The following is a 21746-nucleotide window of genomic DNA, read 5'->3' on the forward strand; positions in this document are numbered from 1 at the left end:
GGAAGGAAATATTTGCAAGTAGGTAAGCCGGCATGCATTGCAATTTGACTCACGCGCTATATCCCTTACCTAGCTAATATGTTGCTAATATACATATTATTACACAAACATATCGCAAATCCCAACAACAACTGTACAATTACAACAATTGTAAAACTTCAACACAATCCAATTTGCAATGCAATATTGTATGAAAGTCTGTTATTTTTCAAGTTATGTATTTGGTATTTTGATATGAAAAATGAAGAAGTAGGTACATATTTCACGGTTTTCGAAAATTTCACCCTCAAGGGTGTTATAGGGGATGTAAGTTTCCCACCCCTACTTACATTGTTAAGGTTTCAACAATCTACGAATTTCTTTTTCCGACTGCGGCAAAGCCAAAAGGAAGTGTTATGATTTTAGCTGTCTATGTATGTATGTATTTGTGTATGTTTGTATCCAGATTCTGTGTGTTCCACCGTAGCACCTAAACTACTGGGCCGATTTTGATGAATGATTTGTCATAAAATATACCAAGCGACAGAAAAACAATTTTACTCTAATATTTCAGCGTTTATTAAGACGATCGCAGTCGGGTTTTAGTTTTCAACTTTATCTTGTTAGGTACCTACTTATATTTGTCAGTTTAGTAACTTGCAATGCCATAAAGTGTAGAGCGTTTGAGTCACGTTTTGTATTACCTACTACTGTAAAACTATTTAATTCCAAGGTTGGGTGTGTGAAAGTTATCGCCTACTGAATTACTTACCTAATTAAACCTTAATTGAGCCTAATTTTGTTAATCTGTAGAATAGAATAGAATAGAATAGAATAGAGTAGAATAGAATAGATTTTTATTCAAATAAACTTTTACAAGTGCTTTTGAATCGTCAAATAATTTACCACTGGTTCGGAATGCTGTTCCTACCGAGAAGAACCAGCAAGAAACTCGGCGGTTGCTCTTTTCAATTGTTCAATTTACAATAATATTCCATACTATACAAGCAATTGCAGACCCGCGCATTGCTGGAGCGAGTCAAATCCATGCTTTTTTATCATTTACATAATCTTCGATTGTGTAATATGCTCTTGCCAGGAGCATACTTTTAATGGATTTTTTAAACTTTTGTAAAGGCAAGTCTAATATTGACTGTGGAATTTTATTATAAAATATTACACTCATTCCCACAAATGACTTTCCCACTTTTCTGAGGCGGAGCGTAGGAGTTGCGAGCTTATTACGGTTTCTAGTTGGCCTGTCATGGAAATCACCGATTTTTTTGTAGCTGAGGATGTTTTTAACCCCCGACCCAAAAAGAGGGGTGTTATAAGTTTGACGTGTGTATCTGTGTATCTGTCTGTGGCATCGTAGCGCCTAAACGAATGAACCGATTTTAATTAACTTTTTTTTGTTTGAAAGGTGGCTTGATCGAGAGTGTTCTTAGCTATAATCCAAAAAAATGGTTCAGCCGTTTAAAAGTTATCAGCTATTTTCTAGTTTTCTTGTAGAAAAGAAGGTTAGATAACCCTTAGGTTCATAATATTCAAGTGTCAATTGACAAATGTCAAGCTTTCAAGATGGACGTTGCCTAGATATACATAATTATTTATTTGAAAATGATTTGTCGGGGGTGTTGAAAATTTTTAATTTACACTTGTGTCGTACAAAAATTATATGACTGAAATGACAGGTATAAAATATGTATCCGGGTTAGAGTATCGTACCTCAAAAGGAAAAACGGAACTCTTATAGGATCACTTCGTTGTCTGTCTGTCTGTCTGTCCGTCGTGTCTGTCAAGAAACCTATAGGGTACTTCCCTTTGACCTGGAATCATGAAATTTGGTAGGTAGGTAGGTCTTATAGCACAAGTACAAGAATAAATCTGAAAACCGCGAACATCATTAAAAAAAAAATTAAAACGTGTTTCAATTTTCAAAGAATGATAACTATAAAAAAAAATGTTTCTGCAAATAAAAATCTTGTATCTTGTATCTATACCAAGTGGGGTATCATAATTTTATGAAAGGGCTTTACCTGTACATCCTAAAACAGCCTTTTATTTATTTTTATGTATAATAGTTTTTGATTTATCGTGCAAAATGTTGGAAAAAATACCCGAGTACGGAACCCTCAGTGCGCGAGTCGGACTCGCACTTGGCCAGTTTTTTTGTACAATTATTTGTAATCAGCAGCTTTGAAGCTAATTTAATTTTTAGACTTAATACAAACATTAGGCCTAAATAAATTTATAACATGAGTGCCATGCATGGATATTGGGTAGTGATAATATGGATGGTGATTTTTGGTCTGGTGTAACATAAATCCACTATAATATGCAAATGCTACCATACACCTACACGCATGTAAATTTTTTATAGTCTCCAATCGTGTAGGTCTATACAGCCTTCGTGGGGTTTGCGAAAACGTTCCGTTTCGTTTACATAGGCCTTTGTTTGGTGGGAACATTGGGAAATTAGAGTTGGCATGTTTTGTAAGGCGTGGATCACAGAATTTAAAAATAGGCGTAGAAGTGTAAAGCGCGAGATTATCGCCACGCAGATGTGCAGTGAAACATCAGTGCGCGCTATTATTTAAACAGACTTATTTACATAGTTTTATAGTTCATTTATATTACATACTAGCTGATGCCCACGACTTTGTCCGCGTGGATTTAGGTTTTTATAAATCCCGTAGGTACTCTTTGATTTTCTGTGATAAAAAGTAGCCTATTTCGGTCGGTCGGTTTCGGATTTTTTTCCTTTACTTGTGTTATGAGACCTACCTACCTGCTAAATTATTTGATTCTAGATCAACGGGAAGTACCCTATAGGTTTTCTTGACAGATACAACAGATAGATGGACAGACAGACAGACAACTAAGTGATCCTACGAAGGTTCCTTTTTCCTTTTGAGGTATGGAATCTTAAAAAGCAACTAATGAGTTTATTGCCTGCTCTTTCTCAGTAGAATCTGATTTCCAATGGTAGAGTCCCAGACCGCATAAGAGACTGTAGTTGTCTTACATGAAAATATAATCTAAATAAATTTTAAATAAATAATAATTATTTTTGTATGAGGTTGCTCAAATACGCTGAAAGTCTGCGCTATCCTGTTATTAAGACAGAATATACCATTTCTATTATTTTATTTAGAGTTCTGTGGCACGGATAGGGTCTGAGACCATGGTGTTACAAGATCATTACATAAATGAAGTGTTTTAACTGTTAACTGATGAGATTGTTGATAGTGGAAAGTGATAGTACACTATCTAATAACTAAACTGGAGAGCAATGTTACGCCACTTCAGAAAATTCCTAAGTGCTTGAATGGCGACTTCCAACTCAATATTAAGTACAACATTTTTATTCATCAAAAATACCTGCCAAGTGCGAGTCAGACTCGCGCACCGAGGGTTCCGTATTCGGGTATTTTATTTTTCACATTTTGTACGATGAATCAAAAACTATTATGCATAAAAATAAATAAAAACCTGTTTTAGAATGTACAGGTAAAGCCCTTTCAAACGGCTGAACCGATTTTCTTGGATTATAGCTAAGAACACTCTCGATCAAGCTTCCTTTCAAACAAAAAAAAACTAAATTAAAATCGGTTCATTAGTTTAGGAGCTACGATGCCACAGACAGATACACAGATACACAAGTCAAACTTATAACACCCCTCTTTTCGGGTTAATAAAACCAATATTGGCCGTTTGCATTAATTGCATATCTCTCGAGGACAATGATACCAAAGAATACCACTACGGACTACCCCTGCCCAAAGATCAGAACTGTTTCGATTAAAAAAAAAACACTTTTTGAGAAACTAAGTAAAATATCTTTATAAACTACAGAAAATATTAAAATGTATAGAAATAGACAGATAAAATCTAAATAAATGAAAATAAACACAAAACAGTAAAAGCAAACAGCAATAAAACCAATATTGGCCGCTTACCAAAGCGATTAAGTTACATAACCCGCTTAGATTGGTCCAATACACGCACTGTTACCGATGCGTATCGGTATTGACCTTCTTTCTAGCACGACAAGTTTACAATTAATTGCATGTCTCTCGAGGACACCAGAAAATATAGTATCAATACATCCTTAAATCTATAAAGAAATAAAAAATTATTATTATTAAACAATAAAAAAAAAAACCGACCAAGTGCGAGTCAGACTCGCGCATTGAGGGTTCTCGGGTATTTTTTCCAATATTTTGCACGATAAATCAAAAACTATTATAGATAGATAGATAGAACACTTTATTGCACACAAAAACACATGTAAAGGATCACAACACAGAAAGAAAAAAACAGAAAAAAACAATTGTGTGCAAAGGCGGCCTTATTGCTTATACATAAAAATAAATAAAAATCTAATTTAGGATGTACAGGTAAAGCCCTTTCATATGATACCCCACTTGGTATAGTTATCTTATTTTGAAAATTGAAACACATTTTAATATTTTTTTTAATGATGTAACCACGAATTCGCGGTTTTCAGATTTATTCCTGTACTTGTGCTATAAGACTTCTACCTACCAAATTTTATGATTCTAGGTCAACGGGAAGTACCCCATAGGTTTCTTGACTGACAGACAGACAGACAGACAACAAAGTGATCCTATAAGGGTTCCACTTTTCCTTTTGAGGTACGGAACCCTAAGAAGGGTTTGTACACCTTGGGTAAAACGACACCTACGAGCATGCTTCAAAAGTTCAAAACACGGCGAGCCGTCACTAGTCTATAGAAGGCCGAATTTGAATTGGTAATAACAATTTCGCATGGCGCTCACATAGACATGATGTAATACAACAAGTTCAGAATAAGAATACAAATGCGGGGTCACACAGAGATTTACATGACATTAATAAATTGAGCAGTGGCGGCCGAGAAATAAACATATTAGGTCTAAAAAGAGGGGTGTTATAAGTTTGACGTGTGTATCTATGTATGGCTCCTAGCTGTATGTGCGTAGCTCCCAAACGAATGAACCGATTTTAATTTAGTTTTCTTTTGTTTAAAGGTGGCTTGATGGAGAGTGTTCTTAGCTATAATCCAAGAAAATCGGTTCAGCCGTTTGAAAGTTATCAGCTCTTTTCTAGTTACTGTAACCTTCATTTGTCGGGGGTGTTATAAATTTTTAATTTACACTTGTCACCGTGGGTAAAACGACACCTACGAGCATGCTTCAAAAGTTCAAAACACGGCGGCCCGTCACGAGTCTATAGAAGTCCGAATTTGAATTGGTAATAACAATTTCGCATGGCGCTCACATACACATGATGTAATACAAGTTCAGAATAAGAATATAACTGCGGGGTCACACAGAGATTTACATGACATTAATAAATTGAGCAGTGCTGGCCGAGAAATAAACGTATTAGGTCCGACGGATTCAAACAGTGTGTAGGGATCCAAGGCTTCTTTTTTAGGGTTCCGTACCTCAAAAGGAAAAACGGAACCCTTATAGGATCACTTTGTTGTCTGTCTGTCTGTCTGTCAAGAAAACCTGTAGGGTACTTCACGTTGACCTAGAATCACGAAATTTGGCAGGTAGGTAGGTCTTATTGCAGAAGTAAAGGGAAAAATCTGAAAATCGTGAATTTGTGGTCATATCACAAAAAAGTATTAAAAATTGTAATTTTTTGTACGCTACGGTGGTACGGAACCCTTTGTGCAAGTCCAACTCGCACTTGACCAACTTTTTTTTAACCCCGGACCCAAAAGAGGGGTGTTATAAGTGTATCTGTGAATCTTTCTGTGGCATGGTAGCTCCTAAACTAATGAACCGATTTTAATTTAGTTTTTTTTGTGTGAAACGTGGCTTGATCGAGTGTTCTTAGCTATAACCCAAGAAAATCGGTTCAGCCGTTTGAATATTACTGTAACCTTCACTTGTCGGGGATGTTAAAAATATTTAATTTACACTTGTTATATATTGCTTTTAATATTTGCGTAGGTACGTCAAAAGGATATGGATTTATTTATCAAAGTCAAAGGTCCCTAGGTACTGATACATTGTTATAAAATGGTCACTGCTTATAACGGAACTCCAAACTGACAGCGACCGGCGCGGGCGCAACGTGTTAGCCGAAAACAGTCGCGCTGTGACGTAATGCAATGCAACCTTGTGCAACCGGCTTCGGACCAGTACAGTCGCGTACGAAAGTTTACATGACTGAAAGAATGAAAGAAGTATGCTTTACTAGAGTATGCCCGCGACTTCGTCCGCGTGGATTTAGGTTTATAAAGATCCCGTGGGAACTGTTTGAGTTCACGGTAGTTACGGTTCACGAGACACTGACAGACTGGACGGACGGACGGACAGTGGAGCCTTAGTAAGTCTATTACTTGCTAGCACTCGGGCGCGGCTGGCATTGGCTGGACTTTCCTACTTGTACTTATTATCTCTCTTTCTGTCTCTCTTTTGCAGTTTTCTCTATCAGATTCACTAGAGGATGCCCGCGACTTCGTCCGCGTGGATTTAGGTTTTAAAAAACCCGTGGGAACTATTTGATTTTCCGGGATAAAAAATGTCAATTACAGGGACGCAAGCTACCTCGGTATCAAATTTCATACAAATTGGCTAAGCGGATGAGTCTTTAGGAATCCCGTGGGAACTCTTTGATTTTCCGGGATAAAAAGTAGCCTATGTCCGTCCGAGGGATATAAGCTACCTCTGTACCTTTCGTCTGAATCGGATAAACTCTTGGGCCGTGAAAAGGTAGCAGACAGACAGACAGACGGATAGACAGACAGACACACTTTCGCATTTATAATATTAGTATGGATTTATTAATAAACACTTTTCCGCGACTGTACGGGCGATACCAATACTCGTTGTCTTTCCAATATTACTTGCTGGTATGTAGGTACCCAGGCGCGGGGCTGGCATTGGCTGGACTTTCCTGCTACTTATACCTACTTGTTATGAAACCATGGGTTATAGATAACTATGTTATCAGATGCCCTATAGCGTAACTGAGTTTAGCTAATGTGACGTGGGCGTTGAGGTCATTATGGTTAAGATCTACAGAGTCCACTCTGGCTTCTTGAACAATTGGAAAGAGCAAGCGCCGAGTTTCTTGCTGGTTCTTCTTGGTAGAAACGGCATTCCAAACCAGTGGTAAATTATTTTGACTATACAAAAGCAGTTGTTAAAGTTTATTTGAATAAAAATCTATTCTATTCTATTCTACTCTACTCTACTCTACTCCACTCCACTCCACTCCATCCCACCCCACCCCACCCCAACCCCAACCCCACTCCACTCCACTCCACTACATTCAATGTAGCTACGCTCTATGGATCTTAACCTTAGTATGGATGGGGAAATAATCAGGGTAGTATTAGAGATATCTCAAGCGCTTTTCATAATTTTTTTTCTTTTTTTTCTTTCGAGCTTAATTCTTATTTGAATGTTAATTACCTACCAAACAAACTAGATGGAATTTTGTTAATCCAGGATATAACCTATCTCCATTCTGAATTTCAGTCAAATTCGTTGAGCAGTTTTTGCTTGTAAGAGTAACAGACAAACACACATACATACACAAACTTTCGCCTTTATGATATTAATGTGATAATGGGATTAATGATTATAGTGTACCCTAAAACTTAAATTTAGCCTTCTCTAATTACTATACAAATCATGCCCGCGTGGAATGGTGCCAAGAATACTGGCTGCATTTCCGCGTTGGACAGCCAGGCTGATCCGTTGCGCAAAAAATGAGCCAGCCCTTCTGTCACCCGATGAGGCTATTAGCTACCCTACTTGACTGACATTTTCACCATGACATATTTGCTCCTAAGGTCACACGCTGTACCAAATATAGTGAAACAAATAAGGGTTTGTCATTAACACAGAGTCGCGATGCTCTCCGTATGAATGTGAAAGTATGTCACTTGCATTGCTTCCAAACCACTTCACTTATGCAATAAAGGACGTTAATGTGTGTCAGTGTACCCAACTGTCTGACTGATTGGGTGTTGCTGGTAAATGTGATTAATTACTCAGTGGTCTGTGAGCATTATTATAATACTAGCTGAGGCCCACGACTTCGTTCGCGTGGATGTAGTTTTTTAAAAATCCCGTGCGAACTCTTTGATTTTCCGGGATAAAAAGTAGCCTGTGTGCTAATCCAGAGTATAATCTATCTTTGTTCTAAATTGCAGCCCAATCCGTCCAGTAGTTTTTGCGTGAAGGAGTAACAAACATACACACACACACACACACACATACACACAAACCTTCGCCTTTATAATATTATAGTGTGAAGTGTGATAGTGTGAAGTGTGATTAGCTTAACAGGTTACGAGTTACGAAGCTGATTTTCTCTATTTTGATAAAATCCTGTTTTTGGGCGCCACTTTTAGTAATTAGACACGTCGCATACTAAAAATGGCGCCCAAAATAGTCTAACTAATTGCCAAAAATTTTCATCTCTAAAAAATATCTCCTATCTAACTCATTTTACGATGAAAATAGTAATGTTGTTTTAACTAGAGGTCTATATTTAAAACCCCCGAAATTCCAGAAAACTTTCCGAGGGGCCCCTTTTTGAGCGCCAAATGATTGTAAAAGCCTGATACAATTTATTTTTAACCCCCGACCCAAAAAGAGGGGTATTATAAGTTTGACGTGTGTATCTGTGTATCTGTGTTTCTGTCTGTGGCATCGTAGTTCTTAAATTAATGAACCGATTTTGATTTAGTATTTTTTTTAAAGGTGGCTTGATCGAAAGTGTTCTTAGCTATAACCGAAGAAAATCGGTTCAGCCGTTTGAAAGTTATCAGCTCTTTTCTAGTTACTGTAACCTTAACTTGTCGGGGGTGTTATAAATTTTTAATTTACACTTGTTAATCTCAAAACATAACAGTTATAAATGAACTATGCAATAGAAATATTATATTTCCGCATCTAAAATGACGATAAATAGTTACCCAAAAGTTAACGTTAATGTGTTGTTAAAATAAAAATGCATATTATATTCATAAAGACGTCACGGTCATGATTTTAACGCTATATCACGACCAACGATAACATAACTTAACACTTTAGAGTAAATATTATACCATTCCTATGTACTTATACATAATGTAAAATACATAAGAAGATGGCCGCCTGAACGTATGTGTGTGTTAGGGTTGTCAACCAAAAAGGTTCTCAACTTGTTACTCTTTTTACTCGTATGTATACGTACAGCGATTTCTCCGAAATTGACTACGGCACTCCTAGGCCGTGAGAAATCAGGAACTGTTAATTATTGTGATGACATAAAGATATATTACATCACACTTCACACTAATATTATAAAGGAGAAAGTTTGTATGTGTGTGTGTGTGTGTATGTTTGTTACTCCTTCACGCAAAAACTACTGGACGGATTGGGCTGAAATTTAGAATGGAGATAAATTATACCCTGGATTAGCACATAGGCTACTTTTTATCCCGGAAAATCAAAGAGTTCCCGCGGGAATTTTAAAAACCCACATCCACGCGAACGAAGTCGCGGGTATCAGCTAGTACTTACTAAAAAGCTTAAACCAACCAACTTCTTATGAACCAACTTCAAATGCCACTATACAGAGTATAAAAATAATAATAATTGTGTGTACTCGTGTCTTGAAGTTGGGAGGTCATAACAAGAAACGACGAAATGGACGCGCAATGCTCCTTCTTAATGATATTTCTTGAAAAACCTCATAATAAATCCTTTTTTTTATAAATAACTAGCTCACACCCGCAAATTCGTCTGCGTGGATTGCACAAAATCCAACCCCCTATTTTACCTTTTTAGGGGTTGAATTTTCAAAAATCCTTTCTTAGCGGATGTTTACATCATAATAGCTATATCTGCATGTTAAATTTCAGGTCGATCCGTCCAGTAGTTTGAGCTGTGCGTTGATAGATCACACCCGTATTCACAAACGTTACTATGAGGTCTCATAGTGCGCTCGAACGCACAGTGTCGGTTCCACCAATCAGATGACTGTATCACGACAATTTACAATGATCTGATTGGTGGAACCTACACTATGCGTTCGAGCGCACTGTGAGACCTCATAGTAACGTTTAAGTGAATACGGCCGTCAGTCATTCAGTCATCTTTCATTCCGAGACACAGTTTTTACAAGTTCGGGAAACAGGTGCACAGTAATGTTTGTTATTATAACTATATTTTGAGTTTTGTAATGTTTATGTTATATTTGTTGTTGAGCCAAAATAAATTTATCTTTATCTTATCTTTATCTTTTCCTTTAATATTTTTTTTATAAAAATTGGCAGCCCTAGATAAAACCCGGAAGAGGTCAAGGTCCGCCAAGCATGACATGCTGCTAAGAAATTATGGATGAGTCAAAATAATTACATACGTTGCCAACAGGATACCGTATATAATAATATAGTTATCGCATTTTTTATCCACCTACTAATGTTATGAATAGGCAAGTTTGTCTGTCTGTCTGCTCATGTGCTTAGCCGATTTTGAGGAAAGATACAGAAACCCGAAAAATCAAAGAGCTTTCACGTTAAAAAATACAGACTAAGTACAAAGCTACAATACAAAGAGCTGATAACTTTCAAACGGCTGAACCGATTTTCTTGGATTATGGCTAAGAACTCTCGATCAAGCCACCTTTCAAACAAAAAAAACTAAATTAAAATCGGTTCATTCGTTTAGGCGCTACGATGCCACAGACAGATACACAGATACACGCGTCAAACTTATAACACCCCTCTTTTTGGGTCGGGGGTTAAAAATAGAGATAGTTTGCATCCTGGAGATGGGCATAAAATAAAACCAAAAATGTATATATTTTTAAATATTTATTAAACTTATTGAATATACAGGGCATTTTTGTTACATTCAGCGCCACAGTAGGTTTTACCGGGCACTGCGTTTACTTACTTTAGCTATACAATAAAAATAAAACCACTATATCGTACAAAAACAATTTCGACTATCAAAAGGAGTACAATTGTACCTACTTTGAATAAATGATTTTGACTTTGACTTTGACTTTGATAATCCTCAGTAACACAGTAAAAAGTACCTAAGACTATATATTTTATTGTTACATTTTATTTATGCCTATAGATAAAAACTCTGATTACCTAAAACCTTGAGATTTTTCTGACATACTCTACATTCCCATATTTTAACAATAAAATTTATATAAGTAGGTCATACATGGTAAATATTATGTAACTTACATATTTTCAGTTATTATTCATACAAACATGGCGCAATACGACATTTTCTTTGGTAGTTATTGAAAACAGGTGTTTAAGTGTGTCGACAGATGTTATTAAGGATTCCATGTTTACATGTTAATATAATGGCATTCAGTAATTACGATTATGTAACTTGGTAGCTGGGACCTACATAACTATCTTTAAGAGAAGTTTCCCTAGCGCTCACCAACGCCCTTCGTACAAACGTAGTTAAATTCTGATTTGAATACTAACCAATCAAACTCAATTATTATGAGGCATGAGACTGACGTATGCCCGCGAAATTCAAATTTAATTTGGTTTTTCGCAATGTAAACTAATACGACAACGTAGGCATATGGCATTTTAATTGCGACAATGGCAGTATCACAGGTTTATATAAAAATCTTGAAAGGGTCCAGTTTAAGAAATTAGCTCTGGTATCGACAACTCACAAATTAGTCGATAATAGAGCTAATTTCTTAATTTCCTAATTTCGCGGGTAGACCCCTCGCATCCACCTTAAATAACCGGTTTTTCTTTATTACAGACTGAAAAATGTGGAGCCTCCTGGTGGTAGCGGCGCTGTTCGCGGCCGCGCGTTCCAAGCAGATACCCTCCAACACCGGTAAGACCTTCTTTCTTTTTAGGGGTCCGTACCTCAAAAGGAAAATGGAACCCTTATAGGATCACTTCATTACCTGCCTGTCTGTCTGTCGTGTCTGTCAAGAAAACCTACAGGGTACTCCCCATTGATCTAGGATCATGAAATTTGACAGGTAGGTAGGTCATAGCACAAGTAAAAGAAAATAACCGAAAACCGTCAATTTATGGTTACATCACAAAAAAAAAACTAAAATGAGTTCATGAACAAATAAGTAAGTATTTATAATATTCAAAGTAAGATATTATACCAACTAGGTTATTATAATATGAAAGGGATTTACCTGTACATTCTAATACAGATTTTTATGCGTTATAGTTTTTGATTTATCGTGCAAAATGTCCGAAAAAATACCCGAGTACGGAACCCTCGGTGCGCGAGTCTGACACGCACTTGGCTGGTTTTCTTCTTTATTTTTCATCTTTTTACGTCTCTTCTCTTTTCACCTTTTTATCATATGCTTAGTGGATGAAGTTATTATTAGATTAATCGACCTTTAATTTAATTCCAAATTAAAGGCAAATCAAAGGTCCTTTCTGTTAAATGAAACAAATACTTACTATCTTACTTTATAATTCAATCACGCATAGAACCCACCTCTTCTACCAAATATAATAATAACTACTCATTAATAATAAATACTCATGGGCCCTAGCCTGTCCGGCTGTGTTTGGCTTTGTCTGGCTTTGTTTGGTTTTCGTTGGGGCAACGCGGGGCTCGAACACTGGTGTAACTTTGCCATCATACTTTTCCAGGTAAGTTCGTGACTGTACTTTATAATACAAAATATTATGCGAAATATCATTCTGCAGTTTCTCTTTATCATAGATACTTTTCGTCACTCAATCCATACAAACGTAGTTTCATTCTCATCTGAATACTAAGCAACCAAAGTCGGTGATATTTTGTAGACACATTTTAGAAACTAATATCTGTACTTATCTGTGCGTCGTCCTAGTGCTTGTTTGCCCTATAGACCATTTTTGGCAAAAATGACTTTTGAATGCAGTATGCATAACTCAAAATTTAAAAAACCCCCAAACATCTATAAGAAAACTAGAAAAGAGCTGATAACTTTCAAACGGCTGAACCGATTTTCATCGATTACAGCTAAGAACAATCTCATCAAGCTACCTTTCAAGCAAAAAACAACTAAATTAAAGTCGGTTCATTAGTTTAGGAGCAACGATGCCACAGACAGATACACAGATACACACGTCAAACTTATAACACCCCTCTTTTTGGGTCGGGGGTTAAAAAGAATCAAATCCTACTCAATCTGAACTAAAAAAGGCACATAAATGTGTACTATGTGTTACGGTTATTTTTTTAAACCAAACTCCCGTGACAAACCCAAACATAGATATTAAGTAGGTACCTACGTATTAGCTCCTAGAAAGAATCTATCCCACCAAAAATATTTCATGTAAAGGTTGCCAAGACTCACAAGTTCAAACACTGCACTGTTAAAAAGTTATGAGATCTTTAGTAGAGCCAAGCCTGAGCTTCGATTTCTGCTGCCCGTGGGACCTATCCCAAGTCCAAAGTGTATACATAACTTTTAAAAGCTCTCTTGACTGTATAACATTTATAACAATAAATAACAAATAACTCCACTTACAAGCTCTGACTCTACAAACCCTACATCTTGGTAAAAAAAGTATGGCTTGGCCATTTAATGTAGCCTGAAAGAAACATTAGTTTGATTGTGTATACAAATGAGAGCCAAACTGCGTTTGTATGGAGTACACTGTAAATAAACCCCTTTAAAAGGCGAATAAATTATACAAATAATATATTTCCAATAAGTAGAATATTATAATCTAATAAAAAAATCCCAAAGGATACGCCGTGCAAGGATGCGCCGGCGTCGACTGGCCGTCGACCGGTCGTCCACCCCACATTGTCATGCATGTACCTACCTGTTTACCTACTTACCTGATAGCTGTACTTTTGGACATTTTTATTGATAACGGTAATAAGTTAGTAATTTTATGAGTACCGTAGCAAAACGTTAAACAAGTCATAATTAAAAAAACGAAAAACACACCTACTCTGTCAAACAAGTGTAAATTAAAAATTTATAACACCCCCGACAAGTGAAGGTTACAGTAACTAGAAAAGAGCTGATAACTTTCAAACGGGTGAACCGATTTTCTTGGATTATAGCTAAGAACACTCTCGATCAAGCCACCTTTCAAAAAAAAAATTAAATTAAAATCAGTCGATTCGTTTAGGAGCTACGATGCCACAGACAGATTCACAGATACACACGTCAAACTTATAACACCTCTCTTTTTGGGTCGGGGGTTAAAAATAGGTGCTATTGGACTTTGCTAGTGCACTTTTTGTTTGTCCGATTTGTTAGATTTCAAAGATGATATAGTGGTGATAATTACCTAATTACGTAAACTAAAAACTAAAACTATGAGGGTTCCAAACGCAGCCCAAGTCTGAGAAGAGCCCCCTTATAATACCACGATTTTATAATACTCTCTGCGAAAAAATAGCCCTAGATTTAATTCTGTCTGTTTGTCAATTTAATTTAAGATTGTTTCGTGTACAACAGAATTAGCCACAAATTAAACGTTAACAGGGCTCTCTCCGTCACTCGCTTCATACAATCGAGGCTCCAATTTCATTTGAATATTATTAAGCAACCAAAGTCCATGAAATTTTGCAGATATATTCTAGAAACATAGATAGAAATAGATATTAGTTTCTAGAATATGTCTGCAAAATTTCATGGACTTTGGTTGCTTAATATTCAAATGAAATTGGAACTACGATTGTATGAAGCGAGTGACGGAGAGAGCCCTGTTAAACCACAAAAGTGCCCAGGAATTTTTGTGGTTTTTCTAAAGTTGCTACTTAGGTATTTTAATCCTATACAGACTGTGGTAACTTGGTAAGACGCTGGACGGGTTCTATAAATAGTAGACTTGCAATATAATATTCGGTTACTATTCGGTATTCGGCCTATTCGGCTGCTTTTATTATATTCGGCCGGATACCGAATATCTACATATTATTCGGCCGAATACTTAAATAATATATTTTGTCATCCATACTTAATATTATAAATGCGAAAGTGTGTCTGTCTGTCTGTCTGTCTGTCTGTCAGTCTGTCTGTCTGTCTGTCTGTCTGTCTGCTACGCTTTCACGGCTCAACCGCTGAACCGATTTTAATGAAATTTTGTATAGACTTAGGATACATTCCGGGGAAGGACATAGGCTACTTTTTATCCCGGAAAAACAAACAGTTCCCGTGGGATTCCTAAATACTCATCCGCTTGATCAATTCGTATGAAATTTGGTACCGAGGTAGCTTGCGTCCCTGTAATTGATATAGGCAACTTTTCATCCCGGAACATCAAACAGTTCCCACGGGATCTTTAATAACCTAAATCAACGCGGACGAAGTCGCGGGCGAAGTCGCGGGCATCCTCTAGTAGAGAAATAATTAGTAAAATGAAAAATTAAAATCGATTGATTACGTATATATTCATATTTTCATTTCTGTTATAATCATTTAAGTAGTCATTGGTGCATAACACAGGTACATAATCATCTTCTGAATTGGAAAAATGGAGGATTCTATGTATTTGAATTATTGTGGTAATCAAAATTTAGAAGGGTAAGGTTCTCATTTCTTTTATAATCATTTATTAAGTAGTCATTGGTACATAAAACAGGTACATAATTTAATAAGGAGCGCTAAACAATCACGTCTGTACAAGTTTTTGGCGCTAAAATCCAGCCGAATACTTTTGCCTAATATTCGGCTATTCGGTCAGGGGCCTCGCCGAATATTCGGTATTCGGTATACTGCCGAATATACTATTCGTTGCAAGTCTAATAAATAGCGAAAATGTATATGTTTTATTTTATTTGGGTGTAGAACATCTTGAAAGTAACTTCACAGTGTGTTTTTGCAACAAGTTTTATATGCCAACATACCTACCTTTTTTTTTAACCTGGAGAAATCATCATGGATAGCACCGTCTCATTCGTTGTTGCTGCGGGCACAGAGACACGAACGTATTCAACTGCGACCCAGCTTACGGTGCTCGCCAAGGCAGGCCCAGCTCTGGCACTAAAGGTGCCCACGCACTTGAACTGAACTGCAGCTGAACTGCGCGTCGCGTCAGCGCCCCGCACGATATTCTCTCCAGCCGCGACGCGCGTACGTCACTGCCGCGCGGCGCGGCTGGAGAGAATATCGTGCGGGGCGTTCCGCTGCAGTTCAGTTCGAGTGCGCGGGCACCTTAAAAAGGGGCCCCAACACAGTTTAAGGCTCGCCGGAAACAAGGGCTTGCCTTCCAACTCAAGGACCTACTCTCCCGTGTAACGTAGGTACCTACCTAGTTTAACTAAAAAAGAGATGATTATCTTCGACCGGCTGAATAGATTTTCTTGAATTATAGCTAAGAACACTCGATTAAGTCACCTTTCAAATAAAAAAGTAAATCATAATCGGTTCATCCGTTTAGATGCTACGATGCCCCAGACAGAATACACCCATACACAGATGCACACGTTAAACTTATAACACCCATCTGTTTGCATCGTGGGTCAAAAAACTGGCCAAGTGCTAGTCAGACTCGCGCACCGAGGGTTCTGTACTCGAGTATTTTTTTCGACATTTTCAAATCAGAAACTATTATGCATAAAAATAAATAAAAATCTGCCTTTGAATGTACAGGTAAAGCCCTTTCATATGATAACCGACTTGGTATAGTTATCTTACTTTAAAAATTGAAAATACTATTATATGTTCATGAACACATTTTAATCTTTTTTGATGATGTAAACTCAAATTCGCAGTTTTCGGATTTTTTTCTTTACTTGTGTTATAAGACCTACCTACCTACCAAATTTCATAATTCTAGGTCAACGGGAAGTACCCTATAGGTTTTCTTGACAGACACGACAGTCGGAGAGACAGACAGACAACGAAGTGATCTTATAAGGGATCCTTTCTTCCTTTTAAAGTACGGAACTCTAAAAGATGAAGAGCTCCGTTCTGTACTGCACTTCGTAGTAGGTAATAGGAATGCGTCAGACCTTACGAACCATTTCCTTACACATAATAATGATTACATCTTACCCTCCACGTAACTGATACCAAATTACCAACGTACGGAACAGTGTGCTTGGACGCGGAACCTAAGAGCGGCCGCACACGAACTGCTTGAAGCAGTCAGTCGACTGCCCAGTGTCCATACACAGACAGTTTTTCAATATTATGAGTCCAGAGTAGAGAAACTCCAACCTCTATAATAATACCTGTCAAATTCTTACTGAAATCGGGAAGTGAAAAGTTAAAGAAACGCTTTTGGAAAGAGAAAACCGGCCAAGAGCGAGTCAGACTCGCTCACTGAGGGTTCCGCTCTCGGGCATTTTTTCCAACATTTTGCACGATAAATCAAAAACTATTATACCTAAAAATAAATAAAAATCTGTTTTAGGATGTACAGGAGAGGAGTAAGGGCTCTACCCTTACATATGATACCCCACTTGGTATAATTATCTTATTTTGAAATTTGCAACACATTTTAATTTTTTTTTTTTAATAATGTAACCACAAATTCGCGGTTTTCAGATTTATTTCTGTACTTGCGCTATAAGACCTACCTACCAAAATTTCAAGATTCTAGGTCAACGGGAAGTAGCCTATAAGTTTCTTGACAAACAGACAGACAGACAACAAAGTGATCCTATAAGGGTTCCGTTTTTCCTTTTGAGGTACGGAACCCTAAAAATGAGGAAAAATATCAGGAAACTATTCTTCGTGCACCTCAGAGCGATCAGGAGCATAGTGAAATTCTAACGTGCAATCGAGTAGTATCAGTAATTAGTATAGATGCTGAATCCTTTAACGCAGTTATTCCTTTCCAATTTTTATATTGCAACTGCAGTTAAATTATCAACTGCATTTGCAATATAAAAATGTATAAAAGTGAAAAAATAATTATTCTGACTTATTTTAACTGATCCAGCGATTGAAAATGACTGCTCGGTTCATGTGTGTTCAAAGATTGACTGCTCGAGCTTGGAACTGCCCCTGTATGATCGTTCTAAGTTATAACCTGCCGTAACTAATGAGTTGTTATCTACTAAGTAGGTACCCATTACCCACTTCCTTTAACAGTTCGTCTAATGGCTAATGTTGTTTTTTTTAAGTTTAACAAGTTTATATATAATGTGTAGTGTGGTTCAAGGCTCGATGGGTTCAAATTCTGAGCAAATACCCAGGCTTCTAACATTGATAACCATAGACCTGATCACAACTTTAAGAGTGAGATCTATAGAGTGCACTCTGACTTTACTTAGACTTAAGGTGGATACGACAGGTCTGCCCGCGAAATTCAAATTTAATTTGGTTTTTCGCAATTTGTAAACTAATACGACAACGTAGGCTTATGGCATTTTAATTGCGCCAATGGGCAGTATCATCCTTACAGGTTTATATAAAAATCTTTACTTGAAAGGGTCCAAATTTAAGAAATTAGCTCTAGTATCGACTAATTTGTGAGACTTAGTTAGTGGCTGTGGATCAGACTTGTTACTCCGTTGCCCCTGTTCCATAGGCATTTCAAAATTCAAAGCTCTCCCAAAATGGTAACGGCCAAAGTACTTTTCACCCGTCCAGTGACTGACTCAACGTTGCTTAACCATCCAATTTGTCCACAGAATTAGCTACGACCACCGTAGCTACGGCCACGGAGGCGATCACCGATTGGCCCGAAGCCCTGGCGCCCCTCGACACCCTCGCGGTCGCGTGCGAGAAGGACAACATGCACGTCACCGTCTCGCTCGCGCACACACTCTCCCACCCCAACAGGTAAACCGAAGAAAAAAATTAGACTTGCTGCGCTCGTGTTGTTTACAGCTGTTACAATATTAAAAATTGTATCTTTTTTTTAATGATAGGGGTGTCATGAAATTCGTGGTTGTTACTAGGATATTACATTACGAACAATAATGTTCATAATGTAGTAGTCCTGCTCGGCTAGCATGGGCAGTAGATAAAAATTATATCCCCGATTATATCCACTGATTTCTATGACATCAGCCCGGCTAGCATGGGCAGTAGATAAAAATTATATCCCCGATTATATCCACTGATTTCTATGACATCAGCCCGGCTAGCATGTGCAGTAGATAAAAATTATATCCCCGATTATATCCACTGATGTCATAGAAATCACTGGATAATAATACGATGATGGATAGTGGTTATAATTTTTATCTACTGCCCATGCTAGCCGGGCTGGATGTAGGTACCTATTTAAAAAAATTATGATTGTTTTCGAGGTTTCGGGCTTGATGAACAAGACTATCATTTTGAAATTCAACGTCATGACATTGTAGTTTGATTAGTAATTTGTTATTCAGAAACCTATACAAAAACAGCTAAAAATATATTCTTATAATGAATGTGATGATAATGTGAACTGGTATTATGTTGGTAGAATATTATGCCAACAGATCTTGAAATCAAGGCAATCTTGTTCATTTAAAGTCACACTTAATTATTTATTAGTCACTTTTTGCATAGTCTTAAGAGGGGTCTCTCCGTCACTCGCTCCATACAAACGTAGTTCCAATTTCATTTGAATATTAAGCATCCAAAGTCCATGAAATTTTGCAGACATATTCTAGAAACTAATATCTAGTTTAGTTTCTAGAATATGTCTGCAAAATTTCATGGACTTTGGTTGCTTAATATTCAAATGAAATTGGAACTACGATTGTATGGAGTAAGTGACGGAGAGAGCCCTGTTAAAAGTTTTTCTGATATTTCGATGTTTTTCTGTTAGTTTCTCGCTTTGTAAGTACGTTTTCCACGTTGATTTAGTTTATTTAGAGATGTCAAAATTATTTCTTATTAGTGGTCTACATAGTAGAGACGAACTACATGCAAAATCTCAAGGTTCTAAACTTGAGTGATTTAAGCTGTAAATTATTCATTGATATTTCAGTCTATCAGTTTCTCCTTTTATAATATGTCATCATCATCTCAACCCATACCAGACCGGCCCACTACTGAGAACTGGGCTCCTCTCAAAATGAGAAAAGTATAGTTTTAGCCATACCTAATCCATTGGACAAGTGCGGATGGGCAGACTTCATACATTTTTGGAAACATTATGGAGAACTCTCAAGCGCTCAGGATCCCTCATGATGTTTTCCTTCACCGTTGAAACAAGTGATTTTTAATAGCTTATAACGCTCATAATTAAAAGGTTAAAGGTGCATGCTCAAGATTGAATCCCGGACCCCCAAAAAGGAGGCCTTAACGTGCCTTAACCCTCGTATACTATGTACACTTATGTGAATATCCTTATTTCCAGTATACACGACACATTCAACGGTATAGTGTACCCGGCGGGCCTGGGCACTAACTCCACGTGCCTCCGCGAGTACGTGTCCGCCAAGGGTGACTTACAGTACACCCTACCACTGAAGGGCTGCAACACTATGTCTACCGATAACGTAAGTTCCTTAAAAATCTTGCGCTTGCTGCGCTCGCACATATTTTTTTCTACTTACTTTTCCTTCTCTGCTAACGTATTTGACGTATTTATATTTAAACCCGATTTCATGGTAAACTACGAATAGCTTGACCTCTAATTTAACTAGCCAAACGAGATTTTCATAAAGTTAGACTCGGTCGGTAAAAAAAAATCTGACAAAAAGTTACTTAATTAATATTAACCTTTTGGTAGTTATTTTTCGAGCGTAGATATTATTTTATTGTTTTTCAGTTAATAATGCTTAGGTACAGTCAAAGGCCGAAAGTCGCTTAGCACCTTAATGATCATTTTGGCATGGTTGTGCACATGCATGACATGTGTGTAGCGTGTTTTTAGAAAAAGGACATAAGTGCAACAGGTTTAGTGCAATAGTTTCGCGGAATTGCTACTCGAATTCTGAGGCCGACCGTACATACGAGCAAATTGAGCAATTGCTGTAAAATTAAACGAAAACAACATAAGATTGCACTTGCTGGGCTTTCGTAAACACAATCGGTTTGAAAAACATTCTCAAAGCTTTCTGAGTTACTCATACGGACAACTAAAAACCGGCTAAATGCGAGTCAGACTCGCGCACCGAGGGTTCCGCACTCGGGTATTTAATCCGGCATTTTGCACGATAAATCAAATACTATTATGCATAAAAATAAATAAAAATCTGTTTTAGAATGTACAGTTAAAGTCCTGTCATATGATACCCCTTTTGGTATAGAACATGTTTCTTTGAAAGTTGTAAATACAAATTATTTATTTGTTCATGAACACATTTTAATTTTTTTTGTGATGTAACCACAAATTCACGGTTTTCGGATTTTTCCCTTTACTTGTGCTATAAGACTTACCTACCTGCCTAAAAATTTCTGTGTCGACGGGAAGTACCCTATAGTAAAGTATAAACCTATAGGTTTTCTTGACAGACAGACGGACAGACAGGCGGACAGATAAAGTGAGTCTATAAGGGTTCCATTTTTCCTTTTGAGGTACGGATCCCTAAAAATTACCCACGCAGGCGATGACAAGAAACTGAATGTTTTTGACGCAATAACACTTGGCGTAACTTTATCTACTTGATAAAGCAAATATTTGTTTAATGCTTTCAGAATTTCAAACGCAATACAATTAACAACCTTTTAACTTGTTACATACATTCGTCGATTGTTTATGTGGGTGTAAGTTAAGACTACTCCTCACTGTACAAAGGTAGCCCGTATTATCTCATACTAGCTGGTGCCCGCGACTTCTTTAACATGGATATAGGTTTTTAGAAATCCCGTGGGAACTCATTGGTTTTCAGGGATGAAAAGTAGCCTATGTGTTAATCCAAAGTATAATC

At 37.2% G+C, this 21746-nt stretch overlaps 1 protein-coding gene across 1 annotated transcript in view; it reads left to right on the forward strand.

Moving 5' to 3' along the window:
* Positions 1 to 21746, forward strand: part of LOC123879039 — a 48443-nt gene that overhangs the window by 12163 nt on the left and 14534 nt on the right. The window contains exons 2-4 of the mRNA XM_045926543.1: positions 11757 to 11834; positions 18567 to 18717; positions 20231 to 20372. Of these exons, the coding sequence (XP_045782499.1) occupies positions 11765 to 11834; positions 18567 to 18717; positions 20231 to 20372 (363 nt within the window). The 5' untranslated portion in view covers positions 11757 to 11764. The remainder of the gene's footprint in view (positions 1 to 11756; positions 11835 to 18566; positions 18718 to 20230; positions 20373 to 21746) is intronic.

The sequence above is a fragment of the Maniola jurtina genome, chromosome 27 (genome assembly GCF_905333055.1).
Source record: "Maniola jurtina chromosome 27, ilManJurt1.1, whole genome shotgun sequence".
Taxonomy (NCBI): Eukaryota; Metazoa; Arthropoda; class Insecta; order Lepidoptera; family Nymphalidae; genus Maniola; species Maniola jurtina.